This window comes from Microtus oregoni, unplaced genomic scaffold (assembly GCF_018167655.1).
Source record: "Microtus oregoni isolate MIOR12 unplaced genomic scaffold, Mior012 000011F_ref0000422, whole genome shotgun sequence".
In the NCBI taxonomy this organism is placed as follows: domain Eukaryota; kingdom Metazoa; phylum Chordata; class Mammalia; order Rodentia; family Cricetidae; genus Microtus; species Microtus oregoni.
In genome coordinates this window covers 50,785,488-50,801,830 of record NW_024543070.1, presented here as the reverse complement: position 1 = coordinate 50,801,830, position 16,343 = coordinate 50,785,488, and the positions used below count along the sequence as shown (strand labels likewise).

At 52.6% G+C, this 16,343-nt stretch overlaps 2 protein-coding genes across 3 annotated transcripts; both read right to left on the bottom strand.

Annotated features, from left to right (window-relative positions):
* Nucleotides 1-1,087: 1,087 nt before the first annotated feature.
* On the bottom strand, nt 1,088-7,180 carry Dok3 (docking protein 3). 2 transcript variants are annotated; one of them, XM_041660460.1, is made up of 5 exons: nt 7,075-7,180; nt 4,390-4,695; nt 2,305-2,401; nt 2,042-2,214; nt 1,088-1,944 (listed from the first exon to the last, which is right to left on the bottom strand). In XM_041660460.1, exons 1-5 carry the CDS (start codon nt 7,162-7,164, stop codon nt 1,258-1,260), a joined length of 1,353 nt encoding a protein of 450 aa, XP_041516394.1. In that variant the 5' UTR covers nt 7,165-7,180; the 3' UTR covers nt 1,088-1,257. The 2 variants fall into 2 exon arrangements, with proteins under 2 accessions (XP_041516394.1, XP_041516395.1); XM_041660461.1 differs by lacking the exon at nt 7,075-7,180 and adding an exon at nt 5,559-5,642.
* A 348-nt stretch (nt 7,181-7,528) lies between these two features.
* On the bottom strand, nt 7,529-13,399 carry Ddx41 (DEAD-box helicase 41). Its single transcript, XM_041660083.1, has 17 exons — nt 13,310-13,399; nt 13,124-13,234; nt 12,723-12,882; nt 12,567-12,641; nt 12,394-12,454; nt 12,162-12,298; nt 11,443-11,515; nt 11,179-11,332; nt 10,965-11,101; nt 9,968-10,130; nt 9,293-9,424; nt 8,977-9,048; nt 8,637-8,733; nt 8,349-8,498; nt 8,192-8,263; nt 7,969-8,079; nt 7,529-7,830 (listed from the first exon to the last, which is right to left on the bottom strand). Exons 1-17 carry the CDS (start codon nt 13,334-13,336, stop codon nt 7,694-7,696), a joined length of 1,869 nt encoding a protein of 622 aa, XP_041516017.1. The 5' UTR covers nt 13,337-13,399; the 3' UTR covers nt 7,529-7,693.
* Between the last annotated feature and the right edge of the window lie 2,944 nt (nt 13,400-16,343).

The following is a 16,343-nucleotide window of genomic DNA, read 5'->3' as shown; positions in this document are numbered from 1 at the left end:
CTCTGGAAGAGCAAACAGCCGGTGCTCTTAACTGCTGAGCCACCCCTCTAGTGCCCCTGCCCACCCCAAGTAGAAATCTTAAGTATAATATATAATCTAATATATGATTTAATCTTTTAATGTTGTTGCTCTTGGTGGTGGGGTTTTGTGTGTGTGTTCATTTGGTTTGTTTTTGGTATACTCTCGTTTGTAGCTTTGGCTGTCTTGGAACTTACTATGGAGATGAGGCTGGCCTCAAGCTCACAGAGATCTTCGTCTCTGCTTCCTGGATAATGTAGTCTTTTTGTTTTACTTGTGTGCGTGCGTGTGTGCATGCATGTGTTGAAGATTGAACCCAGGGTCTACCTCATCCTAGGTATGTCCTGTACCACTGAGCTCTGCCTCTAGTCCCATTTTATTTTTTTAATTTTTATTATTTACAGTTGATGAAGCAAGCCAGAGGTTCTCCAGATGTGCCTGCACACTACTTGAGTTCTATTGGGCACGAGTGTCTTAGGTGTGTACAATCTACAGTCCTTCTTCCTGTCTTTCCTCACCACACCACTCCTCCCCGTACCCGCCACCCTCTCCACAGCTTAGCTGCCTTGCGGTCCTCTATCCCCCAGGCCCAGTCTTCTTACTGTTCCTCGACAAGCCTAACTGTTATCTTTTCCAAGATTGTCATAGTTGACTGCTGACACCCAGTTTACTGAGGACAGCAACCAAGTAGTGACTCTGCTCCATAAATGACTCCCCTGAACCTGGAAATGCCGGCCCCACAGCTTGCCCGGATGGGCCATGCTTACCCTTCTGACTCAGTTTAGGGGCGCTTCTGTTAACAGAGCCCATGTCTCCCTCTGTTTGGCTGTTGTTCCTGCTACACAGAACCACACAGAGCCCAAACCACCTCTTGTCCATCTGCTCAAGTAGACTTTAGCTCAGTGGTGGCTGAAGTCAGCTCAGGACGCTCAGTCTCTGGGCCCAGCATAAGGGCCTGGAGTTTGCTATAATGAACACTAGCATACGGTGTTTCGTTGGGGACCCAGGCGAAAGCAAGGTAGCGTGGATTGTGGGCCATAGGCAGAAGGGAGGGAAGTTGGTAGGCAAGCTTTATTATTCATCAATCTGTACACTGTCCACTGGGAGTGGGTGGGGCAGCAAGTGGCTCCTCCCCACTGCCTGGCTTCTCCCTGCAGGTCGGAGCAGACAGAGGCTATGTTTAAAGTTGCTCCCTTGGGCTCCTAGATCACCTCTGTCTTGTGGTCACTGCACAGGCCTTCAGGGCCGGTCACAGGGAGCAAGGCCCTTCTTCCGTTCACGGGTCAGCAGGGTCACCAGTTTGGCCTTGATGCCTGCCTGTACACCGGAGCGGCTAGCTCCTCCAGCCTCATCTAGTTCCAGTTCTAGCAGCCTCCGGTACTGGGCTTCCAAGCTGCTGTCCTGGGCAGAGCCAGGCCAACTCAGGTCCTCACTGTTGTGATAGATGGGGCTGGATAGGGGGCTGTGGCCAGGAGGGCCCTCTTGGGACTTAGGACCCCCATTGGACAGCCCAGGACTGGCCTCCAGCATACACAGGTTCTCATAAAGGTGCTCTCTAGTGGCTGTGGGCTTGCTGGTCCGCTTACACACAGACGCATAGAGACCGGATACTGTTTCTTCTTGTGTAGGACTGAGCAGCAGTGGCAGGCTTTGAGGCCCATGATCGGCCACAGGCAGCTTTCTGGAAGTGGCCAGCTCAAACCCTGGGGCCACTTCCCGAAGCTCTCCAGGGGGCTCTAGGGAGGGCAGGGAGAGGGCCCGAGGCAGGGGGCAGGGTGGGGATGTGGCTGCCTCTGGAATACGTTCCCGCTGGCGGGCAATGGCTGCAGCCACAGCTCCACATATGTCTGGGGCACGTGGACTACTGAAGGCAAAAAGGCCCTCGCCCGAGTCACAGCGGCGACCGGCCTCAAAAGAGAACACGCCCTGCATGCGAGAGACACAGGCAGGGGTCAGTGGCTGAGGAGCCAGGACACTGACCACCTTTCCCTACAGGGACCCGTCAGGTTGGCCAGCACCTCACCTTGTCGGAGCCGAACTTGCGCAGGAAACGGTAGGGCCAGCTGTAGCAGGCCTGGGGGTTAGAAGTCTCCCGAAGCTGAATGTCATCTTGGCCCAGCACCAGGAGGTAGGAGCCTTTCAGCTGGCAGCGGGTGGTGGCTTCCGTCCTCTGTACGACCACTGGAAACTCGGCCACTGTACTCAGGAAGCAAGGACATTTCATCAGTTCTTAGAGACCACGGCTGGGGTGTGTGTAAGGCTGCCCTGGGGTCTTCCCTGAGTCACCTTCTTGCCAGGAGGAGTAGATAGAGTTTTCCTCCATGGGAACAAAGCCTCTTTTTGGAGTCTCAGCCTGTCCTGATCCAGAACATTCTCCGGTGCCCTGAGGAACAGATTTGCGTTGTCAGTTAGAGCCCGACCTGTTCCTCCCCGCCACCTCTCCCACGGGGTCGGGGTCATCAGGCAACAGCTCCCGTGCACTCTGCCTCACACTCTGCAGGGCTCTGGGCTCTCCTGCGTCATTTCCCATCTGCATCATGGGGCAACAATCCCCACTGGGCTCCCCTGAGGGTGCTGATCTTGGAGCACAGCCATCTCTGTAGTGCAAGGGTGTTCCTAGTGCTCTAACGTACCAAGGGGATATTTCTACAGCCCCTATGTGTGGCCAGGGGCTGGGCTGGCTTCCTTATGGCTTTGACAGCATGCTTCAGTGAAGAGGCGAGGAAGTGGGGGGCAGGCAGCCTCAAGTAATAGTCCAGCCTTGGCCAATCATCTCACTATCGCCATCTGCAGGTCACCCCTGACCTTCCCTGACTTCCATTACAGGACCGGACTCACAGTTCTTTCAGGTTCTAATTGTCCACCACCATAGCTATCTTGATCCATGAGCACAGCCAAAGCCAAACCCCACCTCCTTTCATCCTGTGCATTTCTTAATTTAGAAACAATTGGTACAAATCAACATCACTATTTTAAGGAACAATTCAGTGGTTTTTAGTATAGTCACAAGGTTGTGTAGCCATAGCAGCACCAAATTCCAGAGCTCATCATCATGGCAAATGACGATCCAGTGCCCATCAGCCGTCACTACCCACCCCCCGCCCCCCAGCGCCTGGCAACCGTGCACCTGCACTGTCTGTATGGATTTGGTTGTTGTGGACATATCATAGGGATGTTTTTAAAGCTCTTACGTGCTACCCTTTGTGTTTAGCTTCTTTCCTGTCATATTGTTCCCAGGCTGGTTTGTTTTTTTTTTTTTTTGGTCTTGTTTTTGAGGCAGGGTCTCAAGTAGCCCAGGCTGGCCTGGAACTGGCCACATAGCCAAGGATAATCTTGCATTGCTGAACCTTCTACTTCCACCTTCTAAACGCTGGGGTCACAGGCCTGGACCACCTTGCCTAGCTTATGGTTCTGTTTAAGTCTTCATCAGGGGATGGCCCTGTGTGGTCTCATCTCTTGGCAATGGTGACTAGTGTTGCCATGAGCACTGGTGGGCACACTTTGCCTGGACATCTCCTTTCATTCTCTTGGTGATGCATGAATCTGGAACTGCAGCCATATGGTAATCCATGACTGGTTTTAAAAAACGTTTATTACTTATTGCTAAGTGTATGGGTTTTTTGCTTACATATGTGTCTGTTGACTACAAGTGTACAGTAGCCATGGAGGCTAGAAGAAGGGGTCTGATCCCTTGAGACTTAACAGTTATGAGCTGCCATATGGGTGCTAGGAATTGAACCCAGGCCCTCTGCAAGAGGGGCCAGTGCTTTAACCGCTGAGCCATCTCCCCAGCTGCTCTAAGATTAGCTTTCTGAGGAACTGCCAGGCTTGTTTGTCTTTCTATCATGAACCCTGAATCTTCAGAACCACTAGCCTCTGGTTTTAATACTCCAAAGCCATTGCTCTGATTCAGTATAAAACCTCCAACCCACACATGGCCCAAGGTGGTTTCAACAGGCGCTCACTGAACTTCCCAAATGTACTGACTCTTGTGTGCCTCAGCTACTGGCTGGCCTACTTTCTGCTCCTCAAACATGCCATGTTTCCCTGCCCCAGGGCTTTTGCCCACGACACCAGCATTACAATATTTGTCATTGTGTCTTAGACACCTTTCTCAAACCTCTGCCTGGGTGAGTTCTCACCTGTCATGCAGGCTCCGCCCACTGTCTCCTCCTTAGAGAGGTCTCCTGATCTAATGTTTGGTTTTCCTATAGCATACATGGGGATCTGAGATCATTCTGTGGGTTTCTGAACTGTTGCTCAGATTTGCTAGACTTTGGCACTGCTTACCAAGTGGCAGAATCTGGCTAAGCAAGCACATGAGTAGGAGGGGTGAGGTGGTCCCCGCAGGCCAGATCACTTTACACTCACCGGGAAAGCCAGCTGGCAAATGGGGCCAATCCATGATTGGCGGTGCTGTGCAGCCAGCAGGTGGCTTCGCTCAGTGGTAGTAATCAGGAAGGCACCGGTGTCCCTGGGACAATTCTCTCCATCGGCCGGCAGAACAGACACACAGTCAGCCAAACGTATGACCCGACGTTCGCCTCGACGGCCAGGCCCTACAGATCTGTCGCCTGCTGGCCCCAGGCCACAATCACGAACATCCCAGCTTTCCAGCCGAGCTACACCTGATGGGCCTCCTGCATACAGTAGAGCCCACACTTTCCGCCAGTATTTCTGTAAAGAGAGACACCGTTGGGAAGAAGGCTTCCCTTCTACTTGGTTGTGTACAAGCTGCTGAGCAACTGGCCGCCTTGCTTCTGCCTCCGTAAGACTTTAGGGTACAAAGGAAGGAGGTCTTGCTCCGGCAAAGGTAAGCAGGAAGAAGTCTGTATTTAGGGTTGGTCAAGCTCGAGTTCAAATCCCACCCTCCCTGCCCTTTTCTGAATGACTTTCATAGCTCGCCTATCAAGGTCATGAGAATATAAGCCTGGACTTCTCCTGGACTGTCTGTAAAGTATCTAGTGGTTGGGGCGGGTCAGCTGACACCGCCGTTAAGCTATCTATTGCCAGCCCCAACCGAAAAGGGCACTTAGGCCATGGGCTGGGTGTGGTGGGAAGGAGGCCTCAGCTTCGGGCTGCTAAGGAAGGAAACATGCAAATGATACCTAGCAAAGAAAACAGTTTTTCTACCCAGGGAGCAGTTGCAGCTGAACTGTCGGTGTAGAGTCTGATGCTCAAGGAGCACAATGAATCTCCAACCCCTCTCCTCCCCAGTATCTGGAGACCCCGTCTTGGTCTGCAGGGTGCTGCTCCATCCTTGGGAGACTCCTGCCCCTCAGACCTTGACCTTCTCCAGGAGCTCTGGAGCTATCATACACATAGGTTTCTGTTCTTAGGACCATGGTCTTGGCATCTCTGAGGCCATCTTAGAAAGGAAGCTCCAGCCCTAATCTCAGGCCAAGAACCTCCACTCCCAAATTCCCAGGTTTCAGCCCACCCAGATTCCCTTCCCAGTTCTCGCATGTCTAGACAGGCTGTCTAGGTAGGCAGAAGTTTCTTCCTCTGCCCACGGCTGTCAGGCAGCCTGGGGCTCCCACCTTGCCAAACTTCATGTGCTGCTGGTAAAGGACGCCATCCTTGACAGGGGTCTCCACAGACTCCATGGCCACGGCTGCTCTGAAGACCCGAGGAGATTGGTGACTGGCTGGACGGGAACCCTCTTACTTCCCCTTCTGGCCACTTCCCCCTCACTCTGTCCAGTGACAGCTGCAGGGACAGGGGGAGGGGAGCCTGGTCTTCACTGAAGGGGTAGCTGTCAGAACCAATCTCTCCCTTGGGGTTCTCGTGTTCTGAGACCACACCTGCCTACGGGAGCATGAGGCCACTGGGGGCTATGGCCTCTTGCGCATGCACCTGCATCAGCTGGCCGTGAGTGTCTGACCACAGGATGGATGCCCTGAGTCACAAGTTCTGAGCCCTCCCCCATCCCCAGGAAGCTGTGCACCCCGAGTATGGGAACTACACAGCCCTGGCCCATCCTTGGACCCCCCTCTCTCCAGACTGCTGAACTCCTGTCTGCCATTCCGAGGTCTACAAGCCTCTCTAGCAGTATTGGCGTGATCCAGGACCTTGGGTACACTAAGGCCATTGCTCTATCACCGAGTGACATTCCCTGCCCAATCATAAACATTTCTGAAATTCAGTTTCTCCTCTTCATCCTCACCCGACCTTGGCCCACCTTGGCTGCGTCCACCAACCCTCCGATTCCCTTTCAGCCTAGTCTGGGCCACTCCATCCCATGTTCTTGCCTTTACTTCCTGAGTTGTATTTTTTCACACCAGTCCCTTCTGTGCGCCCCTTACCACTGCTCTTCCTGCCAGAGGTGGCTGCTTCTTCCCAGAGGCCTTCCCTGACCACTTTCTAAGGTTGGAGAGCGAAGCACCCCCACAGCGCACCAGGCAGCAGTCCACAAGGCTCTACATCCAGGGTCACTGCTTGTCATGTTGACTGTGGGTGGCAGGCCCCCAGTGTGCTCCCCAGGGAGGTCACATGTTCCTCAAAGCTTTGCTTCCTGCCCAGTCTTTCCCCCACACCTCCCCACTTGCCTTGCTGGAGCCCTCTGTTGGGGCTGTGCATGAATATGAATTATGGAAGTGTCTTGTCACTCATGCAATGTCACCTTGGGAAAGGACGCTGTGACCAGACTGAGAAATGCTCTTTCGGGATCACACAGCAGACATGGAAATACATTCAAGGAGCCGTGGGCTCCTGGCTCCTTGCCCACAATGATCTGGGTGGCTAAGCTCACACGGCCTGTCTTAGCCTTTGCATTCTCATCGACATTTCAACAATGAGGAAATTAAGGCTCAGATAGGTTAAGTAACTTGCCAGAGGCCACACACTAAGTGACAAACATGGGTTGAGCAACTGCCATCTTTGCTGAATCGGCATAATGTTCCTGGCGCAGAGGAACTGAGGTACCTGGCTACTGCTGTGCCGTTTCTTTGCCCCCTCTTGCGGCAAGTCTAAAGTCGGGGTTGGTAGGCTAGTCTTGCAACAGGCATCTGCATGTCTGAGGCTTACCGGAGGCTCCCCAGTTATGGCAGCACCTACCTGGTTCATTTCTGTCCTTATAGCCCAGTAAAGAATGGGGCAGAACAGAGGCAGGGGGTGTCTGTGACCAGAACGGCAGTTCTGTGGCATCTACCACTTCCTCTGCAGATGGAACAGAGGATTTCTGGCTGGGAGCCTGCACGGCAGGGAGGGGTAGCCAGAGGCTTCAGAGGCTCTGGAGCCATCACAGGAGACACAGTAGCAGTGTCAGATGGCAGAGAGACCAAGGACACCACCATTTCCCCATGAGCCCCAGCTGTGGTTCCTCTGAGTTTTTGGGCATTCCTGGCCAATTATCATGAGCCCCCAGACCGGGACAGCAGCCAGGCAGTCATTTCTATGAGTCTGGCAACTCTGGAAAATGTTGATGTCTTGTCTCAGGATGGTACTGGAGCAGAGGGTGAGGCTTGTCCAGGAATGGGGGGCAATGGGTGAGAAAGAGGAAGCACTGGTCTGAGATAGAAGGGATTGTGCTTTAATGGCAGTCGGGAAAGGAGAACAAAAATAGTAATTCTGGGGGCACTGGGGTGGCCCAGGCCAGCTGGGCCAAGGGAGCTGGTGTATGCCTGGCTGGAGTCCTGGGACTGATGCCTCTTGGGGAGAGGAGGGAAGAGACAGCTCAGAAGTCCATAGAACTGTGGGCCAGGTAGTCCTTGCGGCCAATATTGCTGACCTGCTTGGTCTGCATAGCTTCAAGCTTGGGGCAGTCAGTGATCCGATGGCCAAGGCCTCCACAGAAGGCACAGCCCCGTTCTCCTGGGAATGGAGAGAAGGGTTAGCAAGGTCACAGGATCTTGATCTTGACCCCAGACTGACCCTACCGGCCTGGACTGGTTTCCTGGTTCCCAGCCCCAGGCTACCCAGCCGCACACTGGAGAGGGGCTCCTCACTTACCTCCAATGTCCAACATGGACTCATCCCCACAGTGCAGCACTTGTAAGACAGGCGGCACCTTCTGCTTGGCCTCCAGCAACAAGGCTTTGAGGTCCATGAGCACTGACTCGTCTAAGGAAAAGGGATAACAGGCACCATCAGGTTCCAAACTGGAACTAGAACCCAGATAGCTACATATGGAGGACCCAAAGTAGAACCACAGTAGCTGTGCAGATAGACTCACCACAGGCCTTGTTGATGAAGGTGGTAGCAATGCCTGTGTTTCCTGAACGCCCGGTGCGGCCAATCCGGTGTACTGCAATGAAAGGAACAGCCTCGAGCCCACTATCTGGACGCCTGGCCCTCATCCTGGTCAGCCCACCAATATCCTGGGCTCCTACCATAGTTCTCGATTTCTTCAGGCATGTCATAATTGATGACGTGCTGGATGGCAGGAAAGTCGAGGCCTTTGGAGGCCACATCTGTGGCCACTAAGACATCCTTCTTGCCTTCCCGGAATGCCTCAATGGCCTTGGTCCGCTCTTCCTGGTCTAGGGTGGGTGAGCTATGTGTCAGAACTATAGTAGCAATGTTGGGAGTAGCAAAGGCTGGCTAGGCAGGGGCAGGGAATGGGAAGGCACAGAGCCGTCATGACAGCAGGTCTATGCCAGTGAAGTAACCATCCTGACCTTTGCCCCCATGAATGGCCACCGCTTCAACCCCCTTGAGCAGGAGGTATTCGTGAATGGCATCCACATCCGCTTTCTTCTCTGCAAAAATGAGCACCTGCCCAAAAAGGCCAGCTCTAGTCAGAGGGTATCACCCTGAGTCCCCCAGCATAGATCCTGCCCAGAAAGGCCAGCTCTAGTCAGAGGGCATCACCCCGAATCCCCCAGCATAGATCCTGCCCAGAAAGGCCAGCTCTAGTCAGAGGGCATCACCCCGAGTCCCCCAGCATAGATCCCTACCATCATCTCTCATCCTGGGAACTCTGGGAACCAGGGACCAGCCTAGTCCAGCTGTACTCACAGGTGGGGGTGTCTTCTGCAAACACTCGAGCAGGTATACCATCTTGGCTTCCTCCTTCACGTATTCCACCTCCTGCCACCATAGGGGCCAGGTCAGATGATCCCAAGGTTAGGCTCACCAGTCATGGCCCTGACACTGCAGCTGGGTCCCCAGTCTAGTCCAGGTGACCAGAAGCCTCTTGCCATTGAAGGGCTGGGCAGCCTAAGAATGGCCTTGGCTAAAGGTCAGAAGGTGGACTCTTCAGTTAACATCAGGGGAGAGTGGCTAGCTTCAGTCTGTACTGTTAAGACTCTGCTCCTTGGGAGTGCCTGCCTACCTGGATGACATCCAAGCTGGCTGCTCCAGCACGTCCCACATTGATGGTGACAGGCTTTACCAGGGCACTCTTGGCAAAGTTCTGAATCTTCTTTGGCATGGTGGCACTAAAGAGCAGGGTCTGCCGCTGGCCCTGAGGGAGTGTGGGGACAGGGACTAAGGCAGTGGTTCTCAACCTGTGGGACATGACCCTTTTGGGGGTTTGTATCAGACATCCTACATATCAGATATTTACAAGTCATTACAGTAGCAAAATTACAGCTATGAATAACAACAAAAATAATTTTATTGGGGGCTGAGGTTCAATTCCCAACACCCACATGACAGCTCACAACCATCTGTAACTACAGTTCCAGGGGATCTAACACCCTCACACAGATATGAATGAAGACAAAACACCAATGCACATAAAATAAAATTAAATAAAATCTTTAAAAAAATAATTTAATGGTTGGGCATCACTGTGACATGAGGAACTGTATTAAGGGGCTGCAGCGTTAGGAAGGTCGAGAACCACTGAGCTAAGGGCATGCAGGGGTAGATGGAGGGCACACAGGGGATGGGGTCTGAGGATGCTGGACAGCTGAAACATAGACCCCAAAAAGCAGAGACCCTCTGCAGGTCAAGTATGCACATGTCTCTGCAGGAGTGCCTGGGTGAGGCAGGGGTCAGGTACCTTGAAGTATGAGAAGATGGTACGGATGTCACCCTCAAAGCCCATGTCGATCATGCGGTCAGCCTCATCCAGGGCCAGGTAGCGACAGATGTCCAGGCTGACCATTTTCTTCTGGAGCAAATCCATGAGGCGTCCAGGCGTGGCTACCATCATGTGGACACCACTGAAAATGGAGAAACCCTGCAGTTCGGGCTGCCTGGCTCTCCGAGACATCACCTGCTAAGAGGCCCACTTTGCCTTCTGCTGATGCTGTTTCTTTCCCTGCCTCTCAGCACATCCCCCGTGCTAGCCTATGCACAGTGCTGTTTCCTTCCCTGCCTCTCAACACGTGCTTGTGAACTGATTTGGTAGGGGCTGCACTTTTCTGGCCTGCACCTATCCTGAAACACCTTTCCCAAGAGGGCTGCCCTGAGCCTCCAAGACTCCTGATTCCTGCATCTATTTGTTGGCCTCGCTGGGATCGTTTTCCTGGTAAGTTGACGCTATCTTTTCTGTGCCTGCATCTTCCCTGAGCCTGTGGATACCTCAGACACAGGGATGGGTTCTGGTATGACTATGATCTCAGGGCCTTGTACAGTACAGAATGCTGGAGATATCTGATGGAGATTGCACTACCTGAATGGAACAGAAGTGCTGTTGAGGTTTGGTCCCTATCGGTACCTTAGTCTCCTTGGTTAATCATAGTGAATAGCTCCGATTTTTCTGGACGCCCTATGTTTCAGTATCTGAGCTTCTACATGAACTACCCTCTGAGAAATTCAAATAGCACCTTCCCTGCAAAGTTGTCTTCGGCTTCTTATATCCCAGAGAATGGGACATCCCATCTACCACATTCCCACAATACCCAGCCACATCCTTCCATCCCACCCCAACCCGTTTTCCCTCAAGGGCTGGACTCACAGGACTCTGTGAGGATCATACGGTAGTTAAACTAAAGGGTTCTTTTGCATCTCTGGGCACTTTGGGGATGCCTGTGGGACAGGGTGTCTGTACATACTGTCGGATGGTCTCCATCTGCTCTTTCACTGACATTCCCCCAATGCAGAGAGCACAGCGCAGCAGGGGTGAGCTGTCCTCCTGCAGCAGACGACAATAATACTCCAGGATGCCATGGGTCTGCCGGGCCAGCTCTCGCTAAAGATGCAGGAACAAAGCTGGTACCAGAAGTCAGCCCTAGTCCTTCTCCTGGCCCCCAGGCTAGCCTAGCTTACCGAGGGGCAGATGATGAGTCCATAAGGCCCTTCACGCTTGGAGAAAGGCAACCGCTTCTCTTGTTCCAGGCAGAACATGATGACGGGCAATGTGAACACTAGTGTCTTGCCTGACCCCGTGAAGGCAATGCCAATCATGTCCCGGCCGGACAGACTGTTAGGAGAGAACAGCTTCAGGATTGGGCCCAGTGAAGACAATGGACAAACGGGCACTGCTTCTCTGCTGTAGGCCCCAAGGACCACACGCCTACAGCCCATACTCACATGGTAGGGATGCCCTGGATCTGAATCGGTGTTGGGTGGAGGATGCCTTTTTTTTTCAGGCCTCGAAGGATGGCTGTAAAAATAATGCGTGTTTTACTAGAGTCCCGAATCCTGTAAAATTAGCTCTTCCTCTAAGTTGCAAGTCATGGAACAGAGGCTTAAGATCATGAAACAGCGGATACAATGCTCACTGGCTTCCCAGAGCCGCATCTACCTGAGCCTAACAGCATTCTCACTAGGGCTCTGTCTAAGCAGAAGACAGTGAACACATACAGCCAAGGCCTTTGCACACAAGCCTAAAGAAACCCTTTCTCTAGCCAGGAGCGGAGTCCACACCTGTAACCTTGAAGGCAGGAAGCACACCAAAGTGGGTCTCTCAAGAGAGCCTGCTTGGACCAAGTTCTGAGACAACTAGGACTCCATGATGACACCTGGCTTCAAACCGATCCACCTCGCCACCTCCACACAGGGTGTGATAGGTCATGCCTACAATGTGAGCGCTAGCATTCGGTAGGGATGAAGTAGGGGGACGGCTTTGAATCTGAGGTCAGTCTGGGCTGCAGAGTGAGATGCTGTCACAAAAGCACTTCTCCCCTGAAAATGCACCACCACCAACCACCAAGGGAAATTCCCACTGCTGAGCTAAGCTGGGGCGGGTGGGGCTACACAATCTCAGGGGCATTACTGTAAAAGCATGGCAACTCCCTCTCCCCCCGTACCGGCAGGAAACTTCATCTCCTTAAAACTCTTGATGGGTGGTGGGATACCATCTCCCTCTACCAGGATGTGGTACTTCTTCCGAACACGCTCATGCCGCTCTTCCGACATGCTCAGGACGTATCGTGGGGGTGTCCAACTATAGGTAGCCAGCGCACAGGAGAGGTCAGCAAGGGCTGTTAGTATAGCTGGGCCTCGGGGTATCGCTGCCAGTCTTCAGCCACAAAGACATACCTGGTTTTGATTGGATCATCGTATGTGATGCCCTTGGCCATTTCCTTCACTGACATCAAAGCTGGGGAGACAAACAAAGCTCAATGGGGTGACTGCTTCCCAAAGGCTGGACCCCTTGAGGTTGGGAGGAGGTGGCTCAGCCTACCTCCTCTTTGCACCAGCTATAATCTTACCTCGGCCTTCAGCCACGCTCTCCAGAATCTTTTCTTCTTCCTTCAGTTGCTTTTCCTTTGCCGACTCCTTGCGCGCTGACAAAAGAAGGCAAAGATGTCAGAGAGTCAGAAGCACTGCGCCTCAGGCTCAGTCCCTCTCCTTCCTGCTCAGCCCACCTTCAGCCTTCTCTTTGAGGTGCTGGTGCTGATCCAGGAGGCTGACGTTGGACTGAGGGCCCAACGGGATGTCGTCCTCATCTCCTCGGGGCTCACTGCCACTGTCCTGCTGCTCTTCTTCCGCAGCTCCCTTGCGTCTTCGCTGTAGCAGCTTCTGGAGCTGAGGTCCCACCAGTGTCCCTCAGAGTCAAGCCCCAGACTCGGTAGGTGGGGAACATAGCACAGGGAGGGTGGGTGCCAGGTCCCTGGCTCTTTCCAGGAAGGGAATCGTGTGCACGGAAGCGCACATCTGTCCGGAACTCAGACAGGTTCCCCAGTCCCTCGTCTGTCGCGTCCCAAGGTCTACCCCTCCCGCTGACACGCCCCCCCACCCCCGTTGCCCCTGGAATGCGGCCCCTCACCAGTAACTGCCGGCGCTGCCGCAACGGCACGTAGGGTACGTAGTCCTCGTCGTCTTCATCCTCATCCTCGGAGCGGCTCCCTCCCGCGGCCGCGTCGTCCGCGCGAGCCCGCTGCAGAGACCCGAGTCAGCCCGCGGCCCCTCCCCCTGCCCGATCCCCCTCGCGTGGACCCAGCCTCATCCCCACCTTCCGCTCGGGTTCCGACTCCTCCATCGTTGGTCGCACACATGCGCAATGCCGGGAGGGGGGGGGGAACACGTCTAATGTGAGCTCCAATCAGACGGGAAAAAACTGTAGCTGTCGCCTAGCAACTTCATGAGCGACGGATCGCATACAGGGACAAACTTCCTCCTGCGCTTCTGTGGGCGGGCGCAAGAGTCTATTCAATGTGTCTGACAAAGCTTTATGGGTAACGGGAGGACTTGAGGCATGCGCAGAAGACTCAAGTTGTGTCGTGAAATAACCCGCTGAACAGCGGAGCAAGGCGTTCTTCCCCCGCATGCGCCCGGGGAGAATGCTGCTCCCTCCGGTGGCCAGGAGTCCCAGCCCAGCTAGAGGGGTTCCCGGGGCTGCCAAAGTAGATGAAACTCCTCACCCTAGGGGTCAGAAATAAAATAATGGTCACGGTGAGTTTGTTTGTTTTTGAGATAGGGCTTCCTCTGTGAAGCCCTGGCTGTCGTGGAACTCACAGATCCACCTGCCTCTGCCTCCTGAGTGCAGGGGTTAAAGACCTGGCAGTCAGTGTTACCGAAACCCTATTGTCAGTGACATAAATCTCAGAGTGACTGGCTCAGGGCTTCCCGGGAAGTGAAGGAATCGCCACCCAGAGAGCAGGAAGGGGCTGAGCATATAGAGGAAGTACACAAATTCTTCAGGGCACAGAGATATCCAAGGCTGGAGTGAGGTAGGGGGAAAGGAGACTGGGCTCAGGATGTCATGAGTCCAACTTAACTCTAAGGAGGAAGGATAGTTAGAGCTGGCCGCCCCTTCCTAAGCCTGTATCTGCAATGGATGCATTGATCACCGTACAGTAGGGCCAGAGAGGGAACAGAGGGACAGGACACGGTGTGAAGACTATCAGGATTTGTTTTTCTAGTGAAGGCTGCCCTCAAACTTGTGGTCTTCCTGCCTCAACTCAGGAGTGCTGGGTTGTGTGTGCCACAATACCTAGCATGGAATCCCACAAAGGCAATGCAAATCAGTCTTCAAGATATTCAAGGCTTCTCTTGTAGGAGGTAAAGGATGAGCAGGGATTAAGAGAAAAAAGCCAGATGTGGTGGCACATGCCTTTAATTCCAACACTCTTGGCAAGCCAGATTTCTAAATATGAGGCCAGCTGGGACAACACAGTGAATCCCCCCCCCCTTTCTGTTTCAAGACAGGGTTTCTCTGTGTAAACAATCCTGACTGTCCTGGAACTTGCTTTGTAGACCACACTTTCTGAGCTCCACCTGCCTCTGGGACTAAAGGTGTGTAGCCGTTGGAAGTGTGAGAAACATAGCTAACAAATACAGAGAAAGGCTTCACCTGCTTTCCCTTCCTTGTACTGGCCAAGAGGCAGATTTGTGAGCCTGTGGTCTGTGTCCTGTTCTCTTTCTTTAGAAGGAAACTGACACCCAGTCCCATGATGGGGCCTGGAGGACGAGGAAGGGCCCATCTATGAAGGGCTCTTTGCCTGCAGAGTACACCTCAAGCTATCCACAGAAGCTCAGTTAAGAATGGCATTTAAAGCCGGGCGGTGGTGGCGCACGCCTTTAATCCCAGCACTCGGGAGGCAGAGGCAGGCGGATCTCTGTGAGTTCGAGACCAGCCTGGTCTATAAGAGCTAGTTCCAGGACAGGCTCCAAAACCACAGAGAAATCCTGTCTCGAAAAACCAAAAAAAAAAAAAAAAAAAAGAAGAAGAAGAAGAATGGCATTTAGGGAGGGGTGGCTCAGGGGTTAAGAGCATTTATTCTTGCAGAGAGCCCAGGTTTTATTTTCAGCACCCACATAGCATCTCACACATTTACACCTCCAGTCCCATGGAATAAAAATGTCCTCTACTGACCTTGGCCACTAGGCTCATGGTGCAAGAAAAACACTCAAGATTACACATAAATCTTAAAGGAGAAAAAAAAAAAGACATTTAGGCCTGGTGTGGTGGAACACACCTTAGTTACAGCTCTCCAGAAGCAGAGACAGGAGGATCTCTCCGAGTTTGAAGCCAGCTGCCTACATAGCAAGTTCCAGGACAGCTGGGGCTACAAAACCAAAAAAGAATTGCATTTAATAGAAAATAACTACTCTAGAGCAGTTTGGACATAGCATATGTGAGGTATTTTTTTAATCAAACCTATTATGTTTAAATATAAATTGGGAAGATAGACGTGGATTCCTTGACTTTATAGATGTTCATTATCTGTTAAAGTAGGAAGACCATATCCAACCTGCATCCACATGACCATCTTGAAAGGGGAAAACTAAGTGTAAGGCTTAATATTGGAATCAACTAACAGACATACCTCTGGGTGGGTCTGTAAGGGCATTTCCAGGAAGGATTTACTGAGGGGTGAAGACCCTCCTCCATTTCCTAGGTGAGAGTCTGGACATAAGGAGATCCAAGGGAAAAGCTTTCTGCCTGTTGGTTTTCACCTCATAGGCTAGTCAAAGCCTAGCTTCTGTCTTCCAACGTGGACTAAAGATCAGGTCTCTCCTGGGGGCTGCAGAGATGACTCAGCAGTTAAAAGCACTGTCTACTCTTCAGAGGACCCAGGTTCAATACCCAGTGTCCACATGGCAGCTCACAACCAACTGTAACTTTAGTCCCAGGGGATTCAGTACCTTCCTCTGACCTCCACAGGCACTGTATGCATGTGGCACACAAACATACATGTGGACAAAACACCCATACACATAAATAAAAATTAGTAAAAAGAATTAAAGATCAGTGGCTCTCCAGGATTCCTCCAGGCCTTCAGCACTAGACTGGAATTGCTTCATGGACTGAACAGGTACTGGGTTCTCAGCCTCTCTAATGTCCAGAGAGGCAGCCATTGTTGAACTATTCAGCCCATACAGTGTTCCAGGCTCACGTACCTGGAAGGGCCGGGACATGGGAGCCACAGCCTTGTACTTAGCACACTTGACTAGACTGTTCAGTAGTTACTTTACTGCCTTAGCCTTAGTTTCCTCCTCTTTAAATTGGACTATCAGTCCCATTGAGGATGTTTGGAGGACTC

Bases quoted from the DNA above. Each gene is read 5' to 3' on its own strand.
- Dok3 (XM_041660460.1), bottom strand. From the start codon at position 7,164: ATGCCACAGAACTGCCGTTCTGGTCACAGACACCCCCTGCCTCTGTTC. The intron at 4,696-7,074 runs GTAGGTGCTGCC...CTCTCTTTACAG, and splicing joins TAAGGACAGAAATGAACCAG to AAATACTGGCGGAAAGTGTG. The intron at 1,945-2,041 runs GTGAGGTGCTGG...TCTCGCATGCAG, and splicing joins GCAAGTTCGGCTCCGACAAG to GGCGTGTTCTCTTTTGAGGC.
- Ddx41 (XM_041660083.1), bottom strand. From the start codon at position 13,336: ATGGAGGAGTCGGAACCCGAGCGGAAG. The intron at 12,883-13,123 runs GTGAGGGGCCGC...GTGGGACCTCAG, and splicing joins GGCAGCGCCGGCAGTTACTG to CTCCAGAAGCTGCTACAGCG. The intron at 8,080-8,191 runs GTGAGTCTATCT...CCTTTTCCTTAG, and splicing joins CTTCATCAACAAGGCCTGTG to ACGAGTCAGTGCTCATGGAC.